The sequence below is a fragment of the Bufo gargarizans genome, chromosome 4 (genome assembly GCF_014858855.1).
Source record: "Bufo gargarizans isolate SCDJY-AF-19 chromosome 4, ASM1485885v1, whole genome shotgun sequence".
Taxonomy (NCBI): Eukaryota; Metazoa; Chordata; class Amphibia; order Anura; family Bufonidae; genus Bufo; species Bufo gargarizans.
In genome coordinates, this window is record NC_058083.1 from 217,142,577 (window position 1) to 217,168,824 (window position 26,248).

Consider the following 26,248-nt stretch of genomic DNA (forward strand, 5'->3'; position numbering starts at 1 on the left):
AGTTAGAGTTACTAGAGTTACTGCTAGGGGAAAGTCTAGCTTACAACCTGCTAGGGTAAGGAAGCAAGGGCTGGGCATGTCGCCCCTTCAGCTCTGCTGGATGTGGAGGCCACAGCTTGAAGCATCTGAAGCCAGAAGTAAAGTTCCCTGGACCAGTCTAGATTCAGACTACAGAGAGAAGTTGCAGCACCCAGAGAAATCTAAATTATACAGCTAACCTGTCAGCACAGTAGAGCCAGAGAGCAACAGATGCAGCAGAGAGGGGTTTGCCTGCCAAAGTTAATGCTTACACCTGCTGGAACCAAGATAAAGCCTGTAAACTGTTTGGAGTATTTGTGGGTAACTACCATAAAGAATGTGCATGATTACAATAATTATCCATAAAGCTATGGCATATAATTTATCAAAAAGCATGAGGTAAAGCTATTAAAGAGCAGAGTAACTTGGTGGTGCTGGTTTACGGGAGTAAAGCCCGACACGTTCCCTGGAACTCCATACTCACTTCCTTTCCTAATGGCATTCCACTTCCAAGGGCACAAGTCAGTCCAATGACTTTAGCAACAAATGTTTTAAGTGTTAGATATTCCTTGAGCACCACACCACGTAGGATAGTCTTCATTTCTGGTATGCCAGACCCTGTGAGATATCAAATGAAACTCCTGGTTCATATAGACAATTGCTGTATAACACAATCACTTAAAGGGATCTGTCAGTAGATTTGTACCTATGACACTGTCTGACCTGTTACATGTGCACGTGGCAGCTGAAGACATCTGTGTTGGTCCTATGTTCATACATGTCCGCATTACTGAGAAAAATTATATTTTAACATATGCAAATGAGCCTTTGGGAGCAACGGGGGCGTTGCCATTACACCTAGAGGCTCTGCTCTCTCTGTAAAGGCTGCACCCCTCTGCACTTTTATTGACAGGGCCAGGCAGTGTAAACATGATCACATCTGGCCCTGTCAATCAAAGTGCTGGTAGTGCGGCAGTTCCAGAGATAGCTGGGCGTCTAGGTGTAATGACAACGCCCCCGTTGCTCTTGAAGTCTTATTTGCATATAATAAAACATACTTTTTCTCAGAAATGCAGACACATATGAACATGGGACCAACATAGATGCCTTCAGCTGCTAAGCGCACATGTAACAGGTCAGACAGTCTCATAGGTACAAATCTGAAGAAGACGGAAGCTCTTTAGGAAACCATTGCTTAAGACATGACAAATTAACTATGAAATTCAAAGAACAGGAGATTCTATTATTGAACAGGACTTGTTCAACCTGAAAGGCTAGGTGGAACATGGTGGAAAAAGTCAGAAAATAACAGTACTATAAATATAAGAAGGAAAATGTCAGATTGCGCAGCAGGGGTGAACGGTCTCAATGCAGATAATGGACTGATGCTTTTGACTAGTGGTTATTTTATCACAATAGACAGATAAATACCTGCTAAAAGGGGGGAAAAAAGAAGCCAGCTACAGCTGTCGGGGGTGGAAATCACTTTTTTTGCATATTTCAGAACCTAAAACTTTCAGAGATTTGATGAAACTATATGGTTAGCTAAGGACAATGTGGAAGTAGGAAGTCAAGGCTGTCTAATAAATATTTACATAGCAAGAATAAACTGCTAAGAAATTGGACCTCTGGTTCTCAAACATTGATGAAAACTGTACATCAAAACCTCAGTCTGCGAGAATTTTGCTAATATTTCAGCAGAAACCTCGCAGAGTGCCTGTCAATATGTGACACAAGGGTACAAATGAGGTGTTTGCACGTACCTACAGCCTGAGGTGCCAGAATCTGTGTGAAGCCTGCAGAGAAAGTGATGAGGACAACGGGATATGTGATCCAGGCCAAGTACTGCAGAAAGACATTGCTCTCTAAACCGCCGTACATCCATTTGTGAGCTGTGAAGGAAGATATGACAGAAGCAAGACAAAGTTATAAAAAGGTAGAACAAATAGCTCATAACATGCAGACTATAAATGGATGGACAAGATCCAAGATTAGGACAATACACCAGATTGAAGTGCCTGGTGAGATCCTGGTGCTTGGCTCAGCTCATTCACATCACTGCCTACAGTGACCCTCTCCAGGTACCCAAAATGCCCAACTCTGAAAGCTGCATTAATGATGTTTTCTCTGTGCACAAATTTGGTGTGATGTTTTTTGCCCACTGAAAAAACGCCATAGAAACCGCTTGTAGTTTTATTGTATTTTTTTTATACAGGAGACCGAAACACGACAGAAAAGACGCCAAAAGATTTAACATGGTGCATTCTGACACATACACTGGAGAGACAAAAATGCCACAAATTAGAAAGAAAAAACAACCCAAAAAATAGCAAAAAAAAATAATCACTAAAACCACAGAAGTGGCATAATCAGGGCGGACAACAGTGGCATAATTTTTTCTAATTTGTGGCATTTTTGTCTCTCCAGTGTATGTGTCAGAATGTACCATGTTGTGTTTCCATCTCCTCTATAGGGAAAGCAGTCCCAAAAACAAAACAAAAAAAACCCCATAAAACTACAAGCGGTTTCTATGGCGTTTTTTCAGTGGGCAAAAAACATCACACCAAATTTGTGCGCAGGGGCCCTGCCACAGAGAAAACACAATTAATGCAGCTTTCAGAGTTGGACAACAGATAGCATCAATGGTTAGGGCATGTTCACACAGCAAATATTTCAATGTGTATTTCAGTGCGTGGTCCACACAGTAGCTATCTTGGCTGCCATTAATATGGCCATAAATTTCATGCCCCTTCCTGAATGAGCCTCAAGTCGCTGCATTGGATCCACATCACTCAAAGTACGAACCCATGGCAGAAATCAGTGGGTCAGACTTGGATTTTATGCAGAGGAATCCACGGCAAATACACAGCAGATTTTTCCAATGTACCGTATATTTCTGGCTTTTCAATTGTATTGTTTTTTAATAATAATATTATAACAATTTATATAGCACCACCATATTCAGCTGCGGTTTACAGTTCAGAGGGTCCATGTACAAATCAAAAGACATGACTAGGACTAGAATTAGGTTACTTTCACACTAGCGGCAGGACGTGCCGCCGCTCCGTCCCCATTGGCTATAATGGGGATGGGGGGCGGAGCTCCAATGCAGCACGGCGAAAGGCCGCCGGACTAAAAGTACTGCATGTCCGACTTTTAACCGATGCTGGTAACTGGCCAGTGGCTGTTTATATGGGGGGATATCTGACCACCTCCAGATACATTCTATTTTCTTGTCAACTGCAACCGCCAGTCCCGGACAAGATCAGAAATAACTATATTACAGTACTTTTAAAATGTTATGGTTTTTCTGGGAGCTAAATGTAGATAACCCTTCCTCAAGATAGATCATTGATATCTGATTGGTGGGGGTCTGACTCCCAGCACCCCCGCTGATCAGCTGTTGGAAGGGGCAGCAGTACTCAGGTAGCACTGTGGCCTCTTTCACGGCCTGTCATGTCCATTGGTCACATGGCCTTTCTGCAGCTGAAGCCCATTCAAGTGAATGGGACTAAGGGCTCATTCAGAGGGCCATATTATGTCTGCAAAAATGTAGATCTTTTTTTGCGGACAGTTCAGCATGTCCGCAAAAAAACGATTGCATTCCGTTTTTTTGCTGATCTATAGACTTTAATAAGACTGTCCTGATTTTCACTGACAAGTATAGGACATGTTTAATTTTTTTTTCTGAGCCGTGCAATGGAAGAAAAGGCCCCATAGAAGTGAATGGGACAGCATCTAATCCGCAAAAAAACGGATCCACATTTTTGCGGACAGCATACGGCCGTCTGAATGAGCCCTAAGTTGCAATATCAAGCACAGGCGCTAAATAATGCATGGCACTGTGCCTGGTAAAAGATGAAAGTCTCCTCAAGCAGCAGGTGTCGGACCCCCACCGATCGGATATTCATGACCTTTCCATGTATTTCATTTCATGTACTTATAAAACAATGTTTAATAAAAGGTTAAATTTTATTTTTTTTAAAGCTATTCGATGACACAGGAAAATGTTCCTGTAATAAAAAAAAAATCTGCGGGTAGGCTAAGAAATGAAAATTGTCTCTTCCCAAAAGGTAGTTTACCGTGGACATGCATTTAAAAAAACAAGTGTATTTTTTATTAATTGATATTTTGCTTGCAGGAATTTGTGAATAGCTTGGAAAAAAGAAACATTAAAGTGGTTGTCTCACTTCAGCAAATAGCATTTATTATGTAGAGAAAGTTAATACAAGCCACTTACTAATGTATTGTGATTGTCCATATTGCCTCCTTTGCGGTCTTCATTCATTTTTCCATCACATTATACACTGCTCGTTTCCATGGTTACGACCACCCTGCAATCCATCAGTGGTGGCACACTATAGAAAAAAGCATGCTGGGACTGTGGGATCGCACATAGGCTACTGCTTTTTCTGATAGTGTGCAAGCATGACCACCAATGATAGATTGCAGGGTGGTCGTAACCATGGAAACGAGCAGTGTATAATGTGATTGTAACATGGATAATAATAACACATAAGTAAGTGTCTGGTATTAACTTGCTCTGCATAATAAATGCTGTTTGATGAAGTGAGACAATCCCTTTCAATATCAGAATAGATATATCACAATTCTCTCACCTTGTAAACACACTGCAATTGTGAAATCCATGACCCAGCTGACCAAAGCCATCAGTAAACCCAGCAAAATAAGGAAAATCCAGTCTTCTCCAATACGAGACAGAATAATCCGTTGTGAGTGTACACAGCAGACTGGAAAAAGGCGGAAAATGAAGAGTTAAAGTCTACCATAAAGTCAGGGGATGGGCGACAGCAGTTACTGTAAATAGTCAGTTCCTTTAATCCAATTTGTGTCATTTCAGTTAACAACAAGCAGTATAAGCCCATCTCATGCAATGCTTGTAAACGCCTTTGGCTGTATCGAGACGCTGCATCGTAATGTGATGCAAACAAATGTGATCAGGGTCAAAGTCACTATGTACCTAGTCTTGTTATTAGCTGAAAAACTGAATGTTGGATTAAAGAAAACTCTGCTCCACATCTGATCATTTCACCCAATGCTGACTCCCTGTAGATTTCTATATAGGAGTGTTGTTGTGACGGACCAAGCCCACCCGATGACATGCACCAAGAGCACAAAGATTGGATCCGCTTAAGCTGTGCCTCTTTTGCTCAGAGACCCCCAAAGTTTGCATTCGATATCCCATGAGGCCTCCCTCCAGATTTAGCCTACATATGTACTAATACAAGGTGCGAACGTTGGCCGTTGACAAAATAATCAAAACTGAAAACAAGGGCCATAGCTATATGGGAGTGCCTGAGAGGGGCCAACATATGCGTCAGAAGAAGACACTAGTGTTGTACATGGTAGGTGGGGGCCCTGTTACAGATATTGAACTGGCACACAGGAGCTTCAAGTTCCACCTCTGCTAAAAACTCCAGCCATGGCTCAATTTTCACTTTCTAAGGCCCCTTTCACACGGGCGAGTTTTCCATGCAGGTGCAATGCGCGACGTGCACACGTTGCACCCGCACTGAATTCTGACCCATTCATTTCAATAGGGCTGTGTACATGAGCAATATTTTTCACACATCACTTGTGCGTTGCGTGAAAATCGCAGCATGCTCTATATTCTGCGTTTTTCAAGCAACGCAGGCCCCATAGAAGTGAATGGGGCTGCGTGAAAATGGCATTGCTTCCGGAAGCAAGTGCGAATGCAATGCGATTTTCACGGATAGTTGCTAAGGAGATGATGAGATGAGCCCCGGGACCCCATTAAAGTCAATTTACTTTATTATTTTCCATTATAACATGGTTATAATGGAAAATAATAGCATTCTTTAATACAGAATGCTAAGTAAAAGGTCCATTAAGGGTTAAAAAATAATAAAAAAAGACCTCATCCACTTGATCACGCAGCCATTATCGTCTTCTTTCTTCTTTTTGCAGGACCTGCAAAAGGACCTGCGCTGACGTCATCGCGCTCACTACCTGGTGAGCCCGGTGACGTCAGTGCAGGTCCTGCTGAATGAAGATAGAAGATCCTTCCATTCATTCAGCAGGACCTGTGCTGATGTCACCGCAGGTCCTTTTGCAGGTCCTGCAAGAAGAAGAAAGAAGACAGTAACAGCAGCGCGATCAAGTGGATGCAGTAAGTAATTTTTTTATTATTATTTAACCCTCAGCGCGGGAAGCCGCCATTTCCTCGGCTACACCAAGTGAGTGGGGAGATGGGGAATGGGAAAAATCTCCCTTATTTGAACAACACTCGCCGAGTCCCACAGCCCATGATACCACTCCAGTATTCCCTGTGGGTAAATCTCCGACCACAAACATCATGGCTACACAGGCTGCCACGTAGACCTCGACCCTCACTGAACAAGAGATTTACATGCATGCATTTCCACCATTCCAACCAGGGATGACATGGGGTCATATATTTCCAGATTAGAAAGGGCCTATAGGGCAGAAGTTAAAAATATTAGGAACGAGTTGCATTCCCTGGAGGCAAAAGTGACATCCATGGCACAATCTGTAACAGCAGTGGCTGCTAAACAAGAAGCTCAAGATGCTTCCATAACCTCACATGCTTTCCAAATACAGCACCCTGCAGACATGTTAGACGATGCTGAGAACAGAGGGAGCCGTAATAATATCAGAGTGCGAGGCCTTTCTGAAGAAGTGGCACCAAGGGGGACTTAGAGAGCACACTACGCTCTATCTTTGACAACCTCTTAAGGGTCCCTCCAGATACACCCCTGGAGCTAGATAGAATCCATCGCGCCCTGCGGCCTAAACCTACTTCTCCAAACAGAGTTACAGATGTGATTTGCCGAGTGCACCACTACCAACAAAAGAAAGCCATAATGAAGAAAGCCAGAGAAGCTGGTCAAGTGCAATTTAGAGATTCCACCATACAACTTCTGTCAGACTTTTCACGCTCTACTTTACTAAAACGGAAAGCCTTATGCCCATACCTTTCCCTCCTACAAGCCCGCGTAAATGGTCAGATGGTGGTCCTGCGACACCCCAGTGGTTTACCAACCTTCTCTGCAGCGTTAAATATTGCATTAGCTGAGATCTCGGAATGGCCCTCTCTTCCCAACAGAATCCTGAGGGATACAGCACCAATGCCTCAGATGGAAGCCAAACCACCACGATTGAAAGCGTGTCGCACTACCAGCAAACAAGCTGGGTTGGCTGGTGCCCTCATGGAGGGAGACTGTCAGGAAACATAGCCGTCCGGGCCTGTTGGAGGATACTCCGGCAATTTGCTCAATACGTTTACTTTAGAAGCTGTCTCAGAGTTTTAAAATAATGTTTATTGTTGATGCTTGGTTTAGCCGAGCTAGGCCCTGGAGGGGAGATGTGGTGGGTGGCCGGCTTGGGGGGGATGCTGGGGCTGAGGGCTCCACGTACTGAGGCCGCTCAGGGCCCTCGCCAAACATTCTAGACATAGATGTATGTGTTGTTGATACATACGCCTGGATTTGAATTTGTCGTTGAATTTAACAGCAAAATTCGAAGTGGGGCCTTGGTTCGGACCTGTTATATGTTCGCAAATGTTGAGATGTTTGCATGGCCCCTCTGTGTTGGTTGGATTCGGGGGACGCAGCTTCCTTCTTTGGGGGGCCCGGTCCCTTGGGGTTTAGCCCTAATAGGCACAGTGTCAAAAATCATATAGATGTTACTAGCCCTTAAGACATGTTTATCTTAATAGAATAACTTTATGAGTAAGGGCTTATGGCTCGCTAGATGTTAATGGTCATATAGTGATGTTCATATTTTATTATTATTCTGCAGATTATCATACAGGGTCCCTCCTGTTCTGAAGAGGCAGCTCCTCTGTTAAAAGCTTGATTCCACATAGGGACTCACGTCTCTCTTGATGTGAGATATACTTTTCGCTCCTTTCTATGTCCTTAGCATTATCCTGAAATCTCCAATCTAAGTATTGGACTTGACTTGGAAATCTCTCCTGCCATTTTCTCTTCAATTCAATATCTCCCAAGTCTTACTCTTCATCTTTACCCGTCTTAACGTTTCCTTTCCTTTTTTCTTTCTTACCTGCTTTCTTTCCATCTTTCTTTCTTTCCACTTTTTAATGCTTCCACCCTCCCTCTTCTCCCCCCCCCTTTTTTTCTCCTCTCTTTTTCACTTTATCCATTTATTTTATCACACTTGTATCTAAGAAAGATTACCTCCTTAAAAATAGGATCCCTGAATGTTCAGGGATTCAGCACTCCTCAAAATAGGTCTCAGATCCTCTACCATATGCATAAACAGAGAACACACATCGTGCTCCTGCAGGAAACACATTTTAAAAAAGGGCATGTGCCGGTGCTACAGGATAAGTACTTTACACAATGGCATCATAACCCGATCTCCGACTCGAGTTTGAGGGGAGTCTCTGTGGGCTTGCACAAATCCCTTCACGGGACTGTGGTGGACGTGGCGATGGATGGAGAGGGGAGCTTTATTTTTCTTAAGTTGCAGATTTACTCAACCTTAATCATTGTGGTTAATTGGTACCTGCCTAACCAGAGACAGCTTTCTACTTGCAGATATTTCCTATGCCAACTGTCCTAGTTTGCTGAGGGACAGGTGATAGTCGGTGGAGCCTTTAACTTTACAATGGATCCACTTATGGATTCCTCTACAGGTCAGAGTGCCAGCAACTGAGATCCTTACTTTTGCATCCACACTCTCTCCAGCTTGTAGATATTTGGCGGATTCTTCATCCACAAGGTAAAGATTATACATTATTTTCTCTCCCCTTCCCCCCGACCAACCCTATAGCCGCATAGACCTCTCCGTTGTTAGTCACCACACCCTAGCATGGAAACTGCAGGCCTCTATCAGGGACATACTGCTCTCTGAACATGCACCGATTTACCTGGCGGTAGAACTACCCGATACAGCCCCTAAGCCATGGAACTGGAGGCTAAAAGACAACTTCCTTAAGGATGTAGTATGTGCGGCAGACATTCAAAAAACTATTGAAGACTTTTTGCAGATTCATGCCACTGATGCTACTTCTCTACCCTTGCAGTGGGAAGCACTGAAGTGCGTCCTTAGTGGAATCTTTATAAAACATGGCACACGGTTGAAAAAAGAGCTCATAAAATCACTAACCTCCTCGCCCAGGCTCACAGCCTAGACGCACTGCATAAACAAACACTGTCACCTGTGACGCATGTAGAATTACTTAAAGTCAGAGATTCCATTAAAGATTTGATAGACCAACAATATAAAAAATTCAGGATCAGGGGAAACGTTTCTTTTATGAATACTCTAACAAATGTGGCAGACCGCTAGCCCACCTTTTACATCCTCAATCATCACTAACTTTTATTCCTCATATCAAGAAATCTAGAGGCAAAGCCACACACAACTCCATAGAGATATTAGAGGTATTTCGATCTTATTACTTGCATCTTTATAACATCAAAGGGCAATTCTCAGACATGTCACATTCTGCCCTTTCTACATGCATAGATGAATATATCTCCGAAACAGCGCTACCCACATTACCCAAACAGGATAGAGAAGGACTAGACATGGACTTTTCTGACAGAGAAGTGATGACCATTATCAAGAATTCACCGTCTGGGAAAAGCCCAGGGCCCGATGGATTTACAACCACTTTCTACAAACGCTTCAACGACCTCATTTCCCCCTTTTTGACAAAGGTCTTTAAAAGCATTAGCTCAGAGTTCCAGTTTACTACTCAATGCTGGAGGCTCATATCAGTGTTATAACTAAATCAGGAAAAGACCCCACTATATCCGCTAACTATAGGCCAATCTCATTGATTAAGGGAGGCATGAGATAACACGATCAAAACCCTAATCCTCACCAGTATTGCAATATCTGATGTTTCCCCGATATGCCTGCTTTCAGTAGATGCCGAAAAGGCTTTTGCCAGGTCCACTGGACCTTCCTAGATTCCACATTACAGCAAATCGGATTAGGACCCAAGCTTCTACATAAAATCAGCGCCCTATACTCTAATCCTACAGCCAAAGTGAGAGTGAATGGGCTTTTATCCCCTCCAATATCGATCAGAAACCGAACTCGACAGGGATGCCAGTTATCACTTCTCATTTCTATGGGGCCTGCGTTGCGTGAAAAACATTGCTCATGTACACAGCCCCATTGAAATGATTGGGTCCGGATTCAGTGCGGGTGCAATGCGTTCACGTGTGAAAGGGGCCTTAAAGATACCCACTTATAATGGACATCTGCTCAAGAGCTGAAGAGCTGACTGAGAAATGTGTTTTTGTACAACGATCATCACTGTGTTATACTTTATAGGGGCTCCACAATTTTCCACAATGCCTCTATAAGTATGAACAATATAACTGCAAGTATTTCAGCTATGTGTCTATGCAAAGAGTTGGATAGGGAGATTACTGGTGACAGATCCCCTTTAATGTAAGTACGAGGACCAACACAAACTCATAGCCATACTATAGCAAGAGTTAAAAGGGGTTGTCTGAGTTCAGAGGTGAACCCAGAAATATCCCCGTTTTCACCCAGGCAGCCCCTCCTACATGAGCATCGGTGCATTTCATGCTACCATGCTCTCCTTGTGCAGGCAAAGGCTTTTTCTGGAGATCTGGTGACATACCGGGCTCTCCATGGTTAAAGCTAGGCGGAGCCTGGTGACATCACCGGCACTAATGGGCGGGCTTTAGAGCTGCCCTAGCCTGTAAAACGGCCAGGGCAGCGCTAAAGCCCGCCCATCAGTGCCAGTAATGTCACAGGGAACATTGCTAGGCGGAAGCCTCCGCCTAGCAGTGTAGAAAATATAAAGAAACAGCCCTTGCCCTATGCTTCGATGCTCATATCACAGGGGCTGCCTGAGTGTAAAAAGGGGATATGTCCGGGTTCACCTCTTTACTTATATAAATTATTAACAGTCAATGAAAACCAAAACCATCAACCAATTGTAACGGTCACGTCCACACACACACAGGGGGAAGGATAGTGACCACTGCGCTCCACCCTCACCCCTGGCCCTGCCTACTTGCCTCACGAGTCCTGATGACAGGGGACAACTGGACAACAGTCCCTTACTTAGGATATGTGCAGGCAAGACAGACAAGACAAAATACGGAACGTGAACGGACCGGGTCAGAACCAAGAGAGCTACGCAGTACAAAGGGTTAAGCAAAGAATGGTCAGGAGAAGCCGGGGTTAAATACCAGGAGAGTAGAGAAGTAGCAGAGGAGTCCACAAAGAGTAGTCAGGTGGGAGCCAAGGTCATAATACCAGGATGGATGCGCAGTACAGGAGGAGCAGGCAAAGGATCGTCAGGGAACAGGATCAGGTAAGTACACAGGTATCCAACAAATAGCCAGGAACCTAGAAATTAACAGGCAACCTGTGGCCAGCAGGCTGCCTGTATTTATAGTGGGGAGTGAGGGTCATGTGACATGGCCAGCTTCACATGACCGACAGACCGACCAGTCGAGCACCGAGTGATCAGCTCGGCGCTCAAGGCAGACCTAGGAGCAGGGAGCCTCCCAGCTAGCAAAGCCGCCCTGGGAACGAGGTCAAACACAGATCCTCGCTCCCGAAGCTAAGCAGCAGGTCTGCGGCTGATGGGAGACCGAGTGCGCCTTCGGCACCCCGTTACACCAATAGTGAGGTGGATTCTATATCACCCTGAAAATCAAATCACAGTTTTTGCGAATTTCACCGCAACTAATATTGTGACACGGTATTATGTACAATCCCAACATTCCTGTATGCACCTTCAACAATGTCTAGGCATGCTCCTGATGAGATGGCAGATGGTGTCCTGGGGGATCTTCTCCCAGACCTGTATTATGACATCAGTGAGCTCCAGGACAGTCTGTTGCACTACTTGGCGGCAATGGATGCACTGATACAGAATGTCCTACGGGATCTCATATGGATTCTTTGAGCAGTGGATATAAATCAGTCCATGGAATGATTCCATATACACAGAGTACTCACAGTCACAGATATCTAACAGGCATGTCCTACCATCTACCATTACCAAAGCACATACTCTTTGCAGACATACTTACTTCTACACTTGGCACAGCGACTCTCATCATATTCCCTCAGCTCTGCCACCCGTGGTTGTTCTTCTCTGCCTGGCTTAAGGTGTTCTCTTTCTTTCTGAATTCGAGCAGCTTCCTTTTTAGCATAAACTCCAAGGTCCTGAGTGTACCGTCCATACATCTAAGAAAAGTTACACTGATCAGTAATGTCTGCAGTATATACACAAACCTGCAAGTTGTACTACATAGATGGAAAATCATATAGCATTTTTGAAAAGAACTAAAAACATATTGGTAATCCATCGCCATTGCTCGTTCTCATACAGATCCATTGTTTCTGTGCAGCAAATCACGATCTGCTGCCCAGAAACCATCATTTAATGTGCTGCATGAAAGATCACTTTCCTTGATGAACGAGGGGTGATCGTGGGCCTATTATTGCAGCCACGATTGTTCCCGATACGGTCTGAGAAATGTGCGGTATAAATCCTCCTTAAGTTTACACTGTCTGCAGGATTAGTAAATTTGCCCAATTATGTTATAGACACAGGCAAGAGACCAAGTAACTAGGGAAAGGATCTTTTTTGCAACGATTGGGAGTAACAGCTATGTCACCATGACTTACAGTGGGGAAATGGACAGGAACAGCAGAATTGCTGAAAAGGGTTCTTTTTCAGGGTAATTGCTCCAATTCTCCCCTTTCTGGTTGGGGACTCGAATGGAGTTAATGTAGCAGTCAGTGCTCGTTCAGCCATGACAGTTCAACTTGTATTAAACCATTTTTGCCAATCAGCTACCTTGGACAACTGGACACTCCTGTGCTTCCAGTCACTCCACAGGCTGCTTGGTAAGACCTCAGTTCTTAGTTCACCTTTTACCCCAGTAAAATTGTGAGTGACAGTAGTCATGGCTGCTCCATTTGTTCTCCTAGTGAAGATATTCTACCCCCTACTATGGCATATTATATAATTAACCTCAGCCCCCCACTTCCACCTCACTGACATTTCAGCAGATCTTCTTGTCCTGTGAAGGAGCAATTTCTTGTGGGTTAATTATTTCTCACAGTTTCTCCTTTAGGGCTTTTTCACGCGACTATTGCTCCTGAGTGCCCATGCCGTGGACCGTAAATTGTGGTCCACAATGCACCACATGCGGATCGCGACCCCATTCACTTGAATGGGGTCCGCGATCCGCCCGTTACCCAAAAAGATAGAACTTGCTCTCCGTAGTGCTTCTGTAGGGTACTGTTCCGTGCTTCCGTTCCGCACCGCATCTCCGGATTTGCGGACCCATTCAAGTGAATGGGTCCGCATCTGTGATGCGGAATGAACACGGCCGGTGCCAGTGTATTGCGGACCCGCCGTATGCGGGCCGCAATACAGCAACGGAGGGGCATCAATACCGGTATACAGGTATCAATACCGGTTTTCAATGCAATCACGTCTTGTAATATTCTTTCTGTTTTTTTTTGTATAAAAAAATGTAAAATAAAAAAATCAACATTTTACTAGTTTCATATTCTTGCCTTTATACTAAACATGGCTCTCTTATATTATAAAAGTACAATATATGAGCAGTCTTTATATTCCAAACCATAGAATACTGACAAGACAAAGCCTTTATATCTATAATAATCGGCACAAATTTATATAAGAGAAATAAGCCTCAGCTGAGCAACAGCTCCCCCCAGTGGTAACTTACTGTAAATGGAATGAAATACAGTCTTGCCAGTGTAATAAGCTACCTTAGTTGAAGGATGGCTATGACAAGCAGGAAAAAACTGACACATTTCTTATAATATTGTCTTATATTAAATTTTTTCTGTTTTTGTCAAAGTAACCTTTCAAACCTGGACCAATAATCAATGCAAAAAGAGTTATACAACTTTCTAGTACACTTTTTGTTTCAATTCCCCAGTTTCCAAGATCTTTATCCTTATGTCAATGAATGAAAACATAATTATTTACATACAGTAGTGCCTGCAGTAGGATGCGTGAACCAATTTTTGTCCAGCTGAAACCCGGCGCGCATGCCAGAAACCAGACGGATCTTGACCGGACCCCGTTATAGTCTGTCGGTGAACGTATCCATTTAGCTTTTCACAGGTGTGAACCTAGCCTATTAGAAAACAGCTTTTAGGGTGCTGCTACACATGGCAGAAAATTTTATGTGACAGTTGTTTTTAGGGGGAATCTAATTAATGGAATCGACTTTCAGTCACAGAAAACCTTTTCCAACAAAATCTGCCTGACTTGTTATGTGTTTTTATAGCCTTTTCTGGGGCATTTTTCTGGTGTTTTTGCCTAAAAAGAGTGTGCTTAGGTTACTTTCACACTAGCGTTTTTCTTTTCCGGCACTGAGTTCCGTCAAAGGAGCTCAATGTCGGAAAATAACTGATCAGTCATATCCCCATACATTCTGAATGGAGAGTAATCCATTCAGGATGCATCAGGATGTCTTCAGTTCAGTCTTTCTGACTGATCAGGCAAAAGATAAAACCGCAGCATGCTGCGGTTTTATCTCCGGCGAAAAAAACTGAAGACTTGCCTGAATGCCGGATCAGTTTCCCAGGGAGCTTTGCACTTTGGATTGCTGTGTTGAGACTCCTAAATGATGCTCCACTGTGTTTTTAGTGGTTGGTCTCCCCAAGATTAGCTATTGTTTTGTTTGAGTAGTCTCCAAGGCATTGCTCCTGGTTAGCCAGAATCCTACTCCACACTGATGAGGGGCAACACCCTGAAACAGATGTCTGTGGATGGATAACTGGCTTAGGTCTTACCTGTCACATCCTTAAAGCTTGTAAAAGAGCGGGATCTTGACATAGGGACCACTTAATATGGTGGATCTGGTGATCTCTGTAATGGAGACACCCCTTTGCTTGGTTTTCCTTCCTTTGAAGGATATCTGGCTAAGGGCTCTTTCACACCTGCGTTATAGTCTTCCGGCATAGAGTTCCGTCGTCGGGGCTCTATGCCGGAAGAATACTGATCAGGATTTTCCTAATGCATTCTGAATGGACAGTCCGTCCTTCAGGATGCATCAGGATGTCTTCCGTTCCGGAACGGAACGTTTTTTGGCCGCAGCAAATAGCGCAGCATGCTGCGCTTTTTGCTCCGGCCAAAAATCCGGAACACTTGCCGCAAGGCCGGATCCGGAATGAATGCCCATTGAAAGGCATTGATCCGGATCCGGCCTTAAGCTAAACGTCGTTTCGGCGCATTGCCGGATGCGACGTTTAGCTTTTTCTCAATGGTTACCATGGCTGCCGGGACGCTAAAGTCCTGGCAGCCATGGTAAAGTGTAGTGGGGAGCGGGGAGCAGCATACTTACCGTCCGTGCGGCTCCCGGGGCGCTCCAGAGTGACGTCAGGGCGCCCCAAGCGCATGGATCACGTGATCGCATGTACACGTCATCCGTGCGCCTGGGGCGCTCTGACGTCATTCTGGAGCGCCCCGGGAGCCGCACGGATGGTAAGTATGCCGCTCCCCCGCTCCCCACTACTACTATGGCAACCAGGACTTTAATAGCGTCCTCGGTGCCATAGTAACACTGAAAGCATTTTGAAGACGGATCCGTCTTCAAATGCTTTCAGTACACTTGCGTTTTTCCGGATCCGGCGTGTAATTCCGGCAAGTGGAGTACACGCCGGATCCGGACAACGCAAGTGTGAAAGAGGCCTTACTCTGTGTTGAAGACCCATAACTGGGGCTCCACAGTTATTTTGCATATTACTATTTCCCAGGGAGCTTTGCACTTTGGATTGCTGTGTTGAGACTCCTCAATGAGGCTCCACAGTGTTTTCTTTAGATCAGCTATTGTTTTGTTTGAAATGCCATCAGTTGGCATATGTTTTGCCAGATCCGACAGGCAGTTCCGGTGATGGAACTGTTTGCTGGATCACTCTGCCACAAGTATGAAAGTAGCCTTAAACACCTGGTATTTTAACGCCTTTTATTTTTGAAGGAGCTGCAAATTAATAGGACAGATTTTTAACCACCAGATGGAAATAGTGATGGGAAGTTCGGATCTTTCAAATGAATCGGTTCATGAATCGGATCTTCGGTTCACTTCCTGAGAGGGCAGAAGCAAGTGAACTGAAGATCAATGCGCATGTTCAGCTCATCGAATCTTCGGTTCACTTGCTGAGTCGGCTCTCAAGTGAACCGAAGGTCAGGAGGGACTGGCTCTGGCAAACACAGCTCTGCTGCAGTGGAGCAGACTGTGATAATTGAGAGTTTTAGTTAAAAGAATTGTCACCGAGTCCCTACCAGACTTCCTGCTCTGCTACCATGATGCTACACGGCTGCATGTACCCTGTACACACACAGCTCAGCTCCCCCCCCCCCCCCCGGACGGACTTACAGGGAGCCGCAGAGCAGGGAGCCTGGCAGGGACTCGGTGACTCACGGTTCTTTTAACTCAAAAGAATCGAATGAGTCTCTGACTCATTCGATTCTTTTAACTAATAGACTCAGACGATTCCTGAGTCCCTGCGACTCCCCCTGTGCTGGTAGCCTCTGATTGGTTGGAGGGCGGGAGGGGGCGGGGCTAGCGTCCACTGGCTGCCTCTGATTGGTTGGAGGGCGGGGCTATTACACTGGCTGCTGCTGCCTGTATGCTGATCTGACTGAGCCGTTTCATTCAGATCGGCTCAGTCAGAGGAACCGACTCTTCCGGATCAGTGAACTGAATCGGTTCAAAAGAACGATTCGTTCATGATCCGGACATCACTAGATGGAAATAATTAATGCAATTTGTACTGAAGTGAAAGGAGCAATACAAAAATGACAGCTCTTTTTCCAATGAATACACTTTATTGCATTACTATATAATAAGCCAAGGTACCAGGTGTAGAAGAAAGGCTCTCCAAAGTCTAATCTGAAATCTGGACCATCCGCGTGACCTGAAATGTGTGTATGCCCGGAACCATTTAAAGGAAAATAAAAGCAAAAATACACCACACACACGCAAAAAAATTGAACAAGCAACAAAATGTAATAAAAATCTTTGTTATTTGCCCTTATCTCATCAGAAATAACAAATGCAGAGCATGACAAATAAGGCTCCATTCACACGTCCGCAATTTCTATCCACAATTTGTGGAACGGAATTGCGGACCCATTTATTCCTATGGGGCAGCACGATGTGCTGCCCGGATCCTGAATTGCGGATCCGCACTTCCGGGTCCGCAATTCCGATCCCGAAAAATATAGAACATGTCCTATTCTTGTCCACAATTTCGGACAAGATTAGGCATTTTCTATTAAGTGCCGGTGATGTGCGGTCCGCAAAATGCGGAACGCACATCGCCGATGTCCGTGTTTTGCGGATCCGCAAAACACACATGGACGTGTGAATGGACCCTAAAGTAGAAAAGTAGTGCATTGTTCTCTCATGCTGCAGCCATGTCTATACCTCTTTCTCCCCCCCTTATGCTGGTGCACGTAAGACAGGAAGTATAGGAGTATAGGCTGAGTTTACTCTGGATAACTTTTGTCACATACAGCGAGAGTGACCATTTTGCCGGAAGGAATATCCTAGTTACTAATAGTGCAAATATATTTGGTTACTTCCATGTGGAGCGGCAAAAAAATACTACAGAATACTAAATCTACCAAGAAAAATTTCCCTCTTCACTCAAATATATACAAATACAACCTAGACAACAGTGCAGTAAGTCAGAGACAAAATGCCTGTTCAGAAATCTATCAGATCTTCCTCTCTACAGTAGTGATAGTCATTATTACTCAATCATGTAAGGCTAGGTTCACATGGAGTATTTTGGGCACAGATTTTTATTTTATTTTTTACGCCAAAACTCTGAGCAAAAAACAATTGCAGAAATTCCCCATTTATTTCAATAGGGCATCCATATGTTAAACCATACTGCAATATTTTTTTCACCTGCAATTTTAAAAACTGCACAGTGGAAAAAATAAGTGTCCTGTCCTGTCTTGCGCCAATTATAAACGGAATCTGCTTCCAGAATTTCCATCTAAAAAAATGAAACATGAAAAAAATGCATGCAAAAAAAAAAAACTCTAAGTTTTTTCAGCACTGAAAATCCTCTGTGTGAACATACCCTAAATCTGTTATTGTGGGGCAACAGTGGACATCATTGGGAAAGGGCTATGAGAGGAGAGGACTACAACTCTCTGCATGTCCAGGCTGTTATTATGTGATATCAGAGCACATTACAGGGAGTAGGTATAAGAGGAGAGAACTCCCAGTATTTCCAGACTGTTAAGCGTTACATGAAGAGGGGAATAAGAGGAAAGAACTACAACTTTTAGCATGACAAGATTGTTAGGCTAGGTCTAGGGCATCAGTGGTTATTACATGAAAAGGGATATAGGAGAAAACTACAACTCCCAGCATGTCCAGACTGTTAAGTGTTATATGGAGAGGGGTAAAAGATGAAAGTACTACAACTTTCTGCATGACCAGATTGTTAGTATAGGGCAGTGATGGTGAACCTTTCAGAGACCGAGTGCCCAAAACTGCAACCAAATACCCACTTATTTATCACAAAGTGCCAACACGGCAATTTAACCTGAATACCAATATAATATATCTTTCATGTACTTTATCATTTATCTATAATAGATTAACAGCCTACATTTAATGCGCTGCCTGTGCTGTTTATAGTGTGTCCTGGGGATGATGAATGGCAGGAAAAGTCTAAAGCATATTGGTACGCCATATACTTTTCCAGGGTGTGGGTGTCCACATAGAGGGCTCTGAGTGCCGCCTCTGGCACCCATGCCATAGGTTAGCCATCACTGGTATTGGGCATCGATGGCCATTACATGGTGAGGGATAAAATATGTGAGAACTACAACTCCCGGCATGTTCAGACTGTTATTATGGGGCATCAGTGGTTATTACATCAAAAGGGATATAAGAGAGAACGACAACTCCCAGGATGTTATTATGGGCTATTAGATGACATTACAGTGAGAAGGAAAGAACTACATCTCCTAGAATTTGACAACTTATAGAGGGAAACCACTAACCTGTTACATATACCCAGTACAGGAGCTCTGCCCATATGGTGACATCACTCAGGTCCTTACAGGTCCTTCACCACTTCTCTGCACTGCTGAGCTCTCTCTCAATGGGTAAATGGGGTGAAATTAGCTGGAGTGGAGTGACAATGAAAAGGCTGGGAGGTTTTGTAAGGAACTAGTATTACGCTGGTCGACTGTCGGCCAGATCACCGCTGACAAGCCTTTGTAGTAAAGCTTGTTGGAGATGATCTGGCAGTGTAATACTGCTGCCGATTACCAATGAACGAGCACTTATTCATCAAGCTCATTGTTTGCCGGTGGCAGAATGTGCTGTCGGCAAATAACTTTTTAGTATGGAGACGAGTGATGGCAATACCGATCGCTCCTCCTCATACAGTGGAGGGAGATCACTGCATGTAATAGAAGCGGTCTTCTCCGCTAACAAGCAGTCGATTGGCGAGAAGCAAAGCTTCCATCCAAACAATTGTGTTCCTGATCTTTTAATGTAATACAGCTCTTAGGCCTCTTGCACACAACCGTATGCCCTCCGAGATATACAGTCCGTGAGCGGGCCATATGTCCCGGAACGGAATTGATCGTGCGCACGGGGGTACACAGCATCATAGATTGCAATGATGCTGTGCATGTCGGGCCACCCGCGGCACTCATAAGATCATATGAGTACAATCAATGCCGCTCCGGGACAAATGGCCCGCTCATGGACCGTATGTCTCGGAGGGCATACGGTCATGTGCAAGAGGCCTTAAAGTGAGTGCAGTGTTAAGCCCCGGCCCCTGGGTGAACTTGCTGTCGGCCTGTGAGCTCTGCTGGTACCCAGAGTCTGTCTCCAGCCCAACACGGAGAAAGTAAGGAGACCCTTCACTGATTAACCGCTTTCTGCAGCAGCTTGCAGATGTCCATGAAGGGACATTGTTTTTCAGGGTTTAGTGTCCCTTTAAGAGCTGATATTGCATAATATAAGAATAGTGGCCAGCATCTCACCCTGCTCATTTACTGACATGCAGGGCCATTAGGACTCCATTAATGCAGTGATAAACATTAACAACATGCTGATAGCTGCACACACAGCTTATCTGTCATTAAAGTTATTGTACCAGTAAAAACAAGATTTATTAATATATCAGGATGGCATTTCATGCCCAGAGCACCCAGATAGGGATCTTTAAGATCATGGGAAGTTACAGCCAGCTTACATAACTGGTAATAGCATTACTGTTCAGACACCACATCTGACTGCTCGTAAACCTACACGAGGCATGATCCACACAGTTTAGCTAGGAAGATTATTACATACTAAAAACAGTGGGGTTTTTTTGCAGAGGTTTTGTACATTAGAAAATTGAAGCTTCATAAATGATTATTTTAAAAGATGTTGATGCAGACTGGAAAACCCCTTTAAAGGGCTTCTGTCACTCCACTAAATTCATATATTTTTTTTTGGTCTCCCTACAATCCTTATGCTGCGATTTCTTAATATATATAGCTATTACACTGTTTGGTTCAGTAGTTCTATCAAAAAACTGACTTTTATATTATGCAAATTACCTCTCTAGCAGCAGGTAGGGCGGCTACCTGCTGCTAGCAGCCGTATCCTCCATTCATAATGACGCCCCCTCCTCATGTTGATTGACAGGGCCAGCGGACGCGCTCGTCCTCTGACTGGCCCTGTCTTCGTTTTAAATCTCGCGCCGGTCTTCAGTTGGCGCAGGCGCACTCAGAGGAGGACGCTCGCTCAGCCGCTCCATCCTCAGCGCGCCTGTGCCGATGACGTCACATGTACACCCGGCGCAGGCGCACTGAGGATGGAGCGGCCGAGCGAGCGTCCTCCTCTGAGTGCGCCTGCGCCAACTGAAGACCGGCGCGAGATTTAAAACGAAGACAGGGCCAGTCAGAGGACGAGCGCGTCCGCTGGCCCTGTCAATCAACATGAGGAGGGGGCGTCATTATGAATGGAGGATACGGCTGCTAGCAGCAGGTAGCCGCCCTACCTGCTGCTAGAGAGGTAATTTGCATAATATAAAAGTCAGTTTTTTGATAGAACTACTGAACCAAACAGTGTAATAGCCCTATATATTAAGAAATCGCAGCATAAGGATTGTAGGGAGACCAAAAAAAATAAATGAGTTTAGTGGAGTGACAGAAGCCCTTTAAAGGGTTTCAGTCATCAGGAACATGATTATTAAGGCTACTTTCACACTGGCGTTTTGGTTTCCGTTTGTGAGATCCATTCAGGGGTCTCACAAGCGGTCCAAAACGGATCAGTTTTGCCCTAATGCATTCTGAATGGATAAGGATCCGCTCAGAATGCATCAGTTTGCCTCCGTTCAGTCACCATTCCGCTCTGGAGGCGGACAGCCAAACAGTGCTTGCAGCGTTTTGGTGTCCGCCTGATGATGCGTAGGCAAACGGATCCGTCCTGACACACAATGTAAGTCAATGGGGACGGCTCCGTTTTCACTGACACAATGCAAAACGGATCCGCCCCCATTGACTTTCAATGGTGTTTAAGACGGATCCGTTTCGACAATATTAAAGACAATACAAACGGATCCGTTCTGAAAAGATGCATGCGGTTGTATTATCGGTTCGGATCTGTCTGTGCAGATCCATGAGGGATCTGCACCAAACGCGTGTGTGAAAGTTGCCTTGGCTGGCTGACCTTAGACATGTGCTAATGTCAGATGAGCAATGATGGTGATGCCCCGACTCCTAGCGGCTCTGCTCTCCCTCCTCTGGTCGCGCCCTCATCATGCTGAATGACAGGACCAGGCAGTGTTCACATCATCCTGTCTGGATATGTCCTTCAGCATGATGAGGATGTGGACAGAGGAGGGAGAAAAGAGTCTCTAGGAGCAGTGGCAACACCCTCATTGCTCTTTAGAGGCTTATTTGTATAAAATGAAAGTGTATTTTTCACTAAAACGGAGGCACATAGAAAGAAGGAACAAAGCCTGTTAGCTTCAGCTGACATTAGCACATGTCTAAAATCAGCCAGCTTAATAACCATGTTCCTAATGAATGAAGCCCTTTCAGGCCCCTTTACATGGGCCGACACGGCGGGCAATTATCAGGAATGAACAGTTCTGAGGAATGCTCCTTACTAATAATTGCTCTGATCACTGACCAATGTAAAGGGGTAAAATGATAAATTTTGTACATGGATAGAGACATTTGTCTAACTCTATGCCAACTATTGGTGGGCTTATGCCAGAATCGTGGCACAATTTTGGATGCAAAAGTCACACCTCAGGCCACACCCCTTTCCAAGAAAGTCCCACCCTCTTTTCAGGCTAGGCATGGAAACATTTTCTAACGATAAATATGCTAAATTGCGCCATTTACTTTCACATCAATGTGTCTAAACTTCAATTAGCTGTGTATGTTTGTGCATGAAGAATCAGAATGGATATTTTACAGTTTCTCCTTTAATAGCCAGGTAGCACAGCACATGACTATTGGACACTGCATTCCAACCACAAATTGCCTGTATCGCCTGGGTTAAACAGGGTAAAGACTCCAGGATCTGGTGATGAGCCCAGCGCAGTGAGTGAATCGTTTTTGGTCTCCTGTGGGGTTTCTTTTCACTCTTGACAAAGGTTGGAGAGTTGTAATGACATATTAGTCCCACTGTTGGCTACTGGACAGGACACAGGTCATCCTTAGACATAAGCACATTATGTAACCAGGCTACAATGGAATGCCGTTTACTGCTAGATTATCATTATTAGCTGTGTTCTGCCTCTCAACCCCTTAGTCCTTCTCCTCACCTGACTGCCACTGCCATCCACACAATGCAGTGAACCCTTTAAGATGCCTTCTCAGCCTTGCACTTACATGGCTGTAACTCCAAAAGATATGTCACTAAAAAGAGCAGATTAACCCCGTCAGGCTACCATTGGGACCCTTTATTTTCCCATTTTAGTAATGGTTCATCATGAAGTATAGACAATTTACTAATATACAGAGTAATCTTATAAATTTCTGTAGCAAAGGTAGCTTTGTAATCTTATAATTTTCTGTAGCTTGTAACCTCCAACATTTTGGAGGTTACAAGCTACTTTAAAATATGACAGGCAGTGTTGAGCAACACAAAATATTAAAAGGGAAAATGTCTATTAAAAGAAATTATTTTCATCATGACACCAAGTTCTAATAATGCTATGACTTCCCAGTACACTGGTGCACAATAGTATCTGGTGGCTGGCGCGCTCGGCTATTTTCAGAAGTTTCATTTACTTTTACCCACAGAAATGGCCAAACCAGTGAGCCAAGACAGAAAAAAATGTGCACACTCCTGCACTTTGCGGGCTCCATTCTAAGTAAAGAGGTAGGACCCACACCTATCAGATATTGTGGGCATATCCTAGCGATATGCCCCCAATTTCCAAGATTGGTATACCCCTTTAACACAGGCACAACCCTGGTAGAAGCATGTGATGATATGTAATGAAAAGTCAGCTGCAACTTCTCTCAGGACCAGTTGCAATGCATCATCGCCGCATGTACAGCGCCTGATGGAAAGAAAAATGGAGAGGATAGCGCTCCTGATATCCCAAGCAATAAATTATAGCCTGATGAAGGCACTAGTCGAGTTCTGAAACGCATAGCCATTTTATCTACAATAAAGTTACTATCCACAATCCTGGATGTCAGCTGCGCTTTTTACTCTCTATTTTTCTGTTCCTTGGGTGCCATACTGGGTGAGAAGCTCTGTTCTATATATACACACTGTATTATGAAGCAATTGAAGCAATTTTATTATCTCCCTATGTGTGTGTGTGTGCGCCCCCACACTCTGAAAACATACTGATAGAGAATTTAGATTGTGAGCTCTACTGCAGACACAGGTCAGATAAACTAATCCTATAGATGGCGTAAACCTAGCCAGGCTGTCTAGACCTTCACCAGATTTATCACAGTGCCTCAGGCTGAATGGTAAATCTGGTACATGGATAGATACTTTGGTCTATAGGATGGCGTAGATTGAGACAGAATTTTACACCAGAATCTCGGCACAATGTTGATGTAAAATGTTACAGCTTAGGTCATATCTCCTTTCCAGTGAAATGTAGGCCAGTGAGTGATGTCAATGTCTGTAAAGAGCTGCAGAATACGTCATTCTTATAAAAGCAAGAAAAATAAATAATAGCAGTCTGATCGTTATTGGCTGACATAAACGCTTTCCCCAATATACAAGAGGGCCTGGGTAGAAGGACTGAGCACGTGTGACCACCAGCACTGAACACTGTAGGTGGACATTCTGAGATGTAACTAAAAGAACACCAGGGGGCGCCATAACAAGTATGAAACAGCAACATCTAGACACAGGAACATTTGCTTTAATGAGTCCAGTTGAACAATTGCTCATTTTGCATGATCTAAGAGACTACATTAATATTATTTCACAGGGTGAGCACCTTAAAAAAACCAGGACAATCAGCTAAAGCTACAGAAGTGGCAGTGCCCATATATCCCTAGCTAAAACACCTCACAACAGTCTGTAAATCTCTTTCTGATTATGTGTTCCAGACTACGATGTTGCCCAGGGCATGGTGCCCTCTTACACTACCTGTCAGGTCACAGTCAATCATTTGAAGAGTCATTTTACACAAACCGGAATGACGATAAGTACGCTGCTTAATATTTCTACATTGTTGTAAGGTGACAACCGGAGGCAGGTACTCTCAGTCTCCTACAGAGACGCCACAGACAGACAATGATGTTTGGATTCATAGTTTCAATACAATAATCAATAGTGCACTAAAAGGTGAAGCCGCATATTTGAGTACATTCTCTCATTCCATGGATCTTAATAATAAATAAAGACCTCACAGAAAATATGGCGTTAACCCCTTCTACCCCAGGCCAGTTTTCACCTTCCTGCCCAGGCCATTTTTTGCTAATCTGACATGTGTTGCAATAACTTTGGAAACTTATCCAAGCCATTCTGAGAGTGTGTTCTCGTGACACATTGTACTTCATGACAGTCATAAATTTGATAATACAATATATTAATCGGCACTGCGGTTTGAAGTAGAGTAGCGGTGCACGTGTCTCAGGGCCGGCGTCCCTTGTAAATGAGGAGAAAAGAGACCGGCACTCGCTTGTTTCGATAATCTTGCTGTGATTTATTGTCACATTTCAGTGACCGTTTCAGCATACAATCTGCAAGGCAGATTGTATGCTGAAACGCGTCACTGGAATCTGACAATAAATCACAGCAAGATTATCTAAAAAAGCGATTGCCGGTCTCTTTTCTCCTAGTCATAAATTTGAGTCAATATAGTTCACCTTTATTTATTAAAAAATCACAAATTTACCCAAAATTTAGAAAAATTCACAATTTTCAAAATTTCAGGTTCTCTGCTTTTAAAACAGAAAGTGATACCTCATAAAATATTTATTACTTAACATTCCCCATATGTCTACTATATGTTTGCATTATTTTGTAAATGTCATTTTATTTTTGGGGGACGTTAGAAGGCTTAGAATTTTAGAAGCAATTCTAAAAAAAATTAAGAAAATTTCCAAAACCCACTTTCTAAGGACCAGTTCAGGTCTGAAGTCACTTTGTGGGGCTTACATAATAGATTCCCCCAAAAAATTACCCCATTGTAGAAACTACACCCGTCAATGTACTCAAACAGATTTTACTAACTTTGTTAACCCTTTAGGTGATCCACAAGAATTAAAGGAAAATGGACATAAAATGTCTAAATTAAACTTTTTGGGCAGATTTTCTATTTAATCAATTTTTTTCTTTGACACATCGAGGGTTTACAGCCAAACAAAACTCAACATTTATTTCCCTGATTTGGAGGTTTACAGAAACACCCCACATGTGGTCGTAAACTGATGTAAGGGCACACGGCAGAGTGAAGAAGGCAGAATTTGCTGGACTGGTTTTTAGACACCATGTCCCATTTGAAGCCCCCTCATGAACCCTAACAGTAGAAACTCCCCCAAAAAAACCATTTTGTAAACTAGGGGAAGAGGAGACAGTTTTATTGGTACTATTTTGGGGTACATATGATTTTTAACCGCTCTATATTACATTTTTTGTGAGGCAAAATAACCCAAAAATGGCTGTTTTGGCACTGTTTTTTATTTTTTACAACGTTCATCTGACGGGTTAGAGGTTAGATCATGCGCTATTTTTAT

At 43.8% G+C, this 26,248-nt stretch overlaps 1 protein-coding gene across 2 annotated transcripts in view; it reads right to left on the reverse strand.

The window, feature by feature from the left end:
• Positions 1-26,248, reverse strand: part of CLCN2 (chloride voltage-gated channel 2) — a 139,649-nt gene that overhangs the window by 56,587 nt on the left and 56,814 nt on the right. For both annotated transcript variants that reach the window (XM_044289949.1, XM_044289948.1), the window contains exons 2-5: positions 12,081-12,237; positions 4,638-4,769; positions 1,782-1,910; positions 503-636 (exon numbers count right to left, since the gene is read on the reverse strand). In XM_044289949.1, the coding sequence (XP_044145884.1) occupies positions 503-636; positions 1,782-1,910; positions 4,638-4,769; positions 12,081-12,237 (552 nt within the window). The remainder of the gene's footprint in view (positions 1-502; positions 637-1,781; positions 1,911-4,637; positions 4,770-12,080; positions 12,238-26,248) is intronic.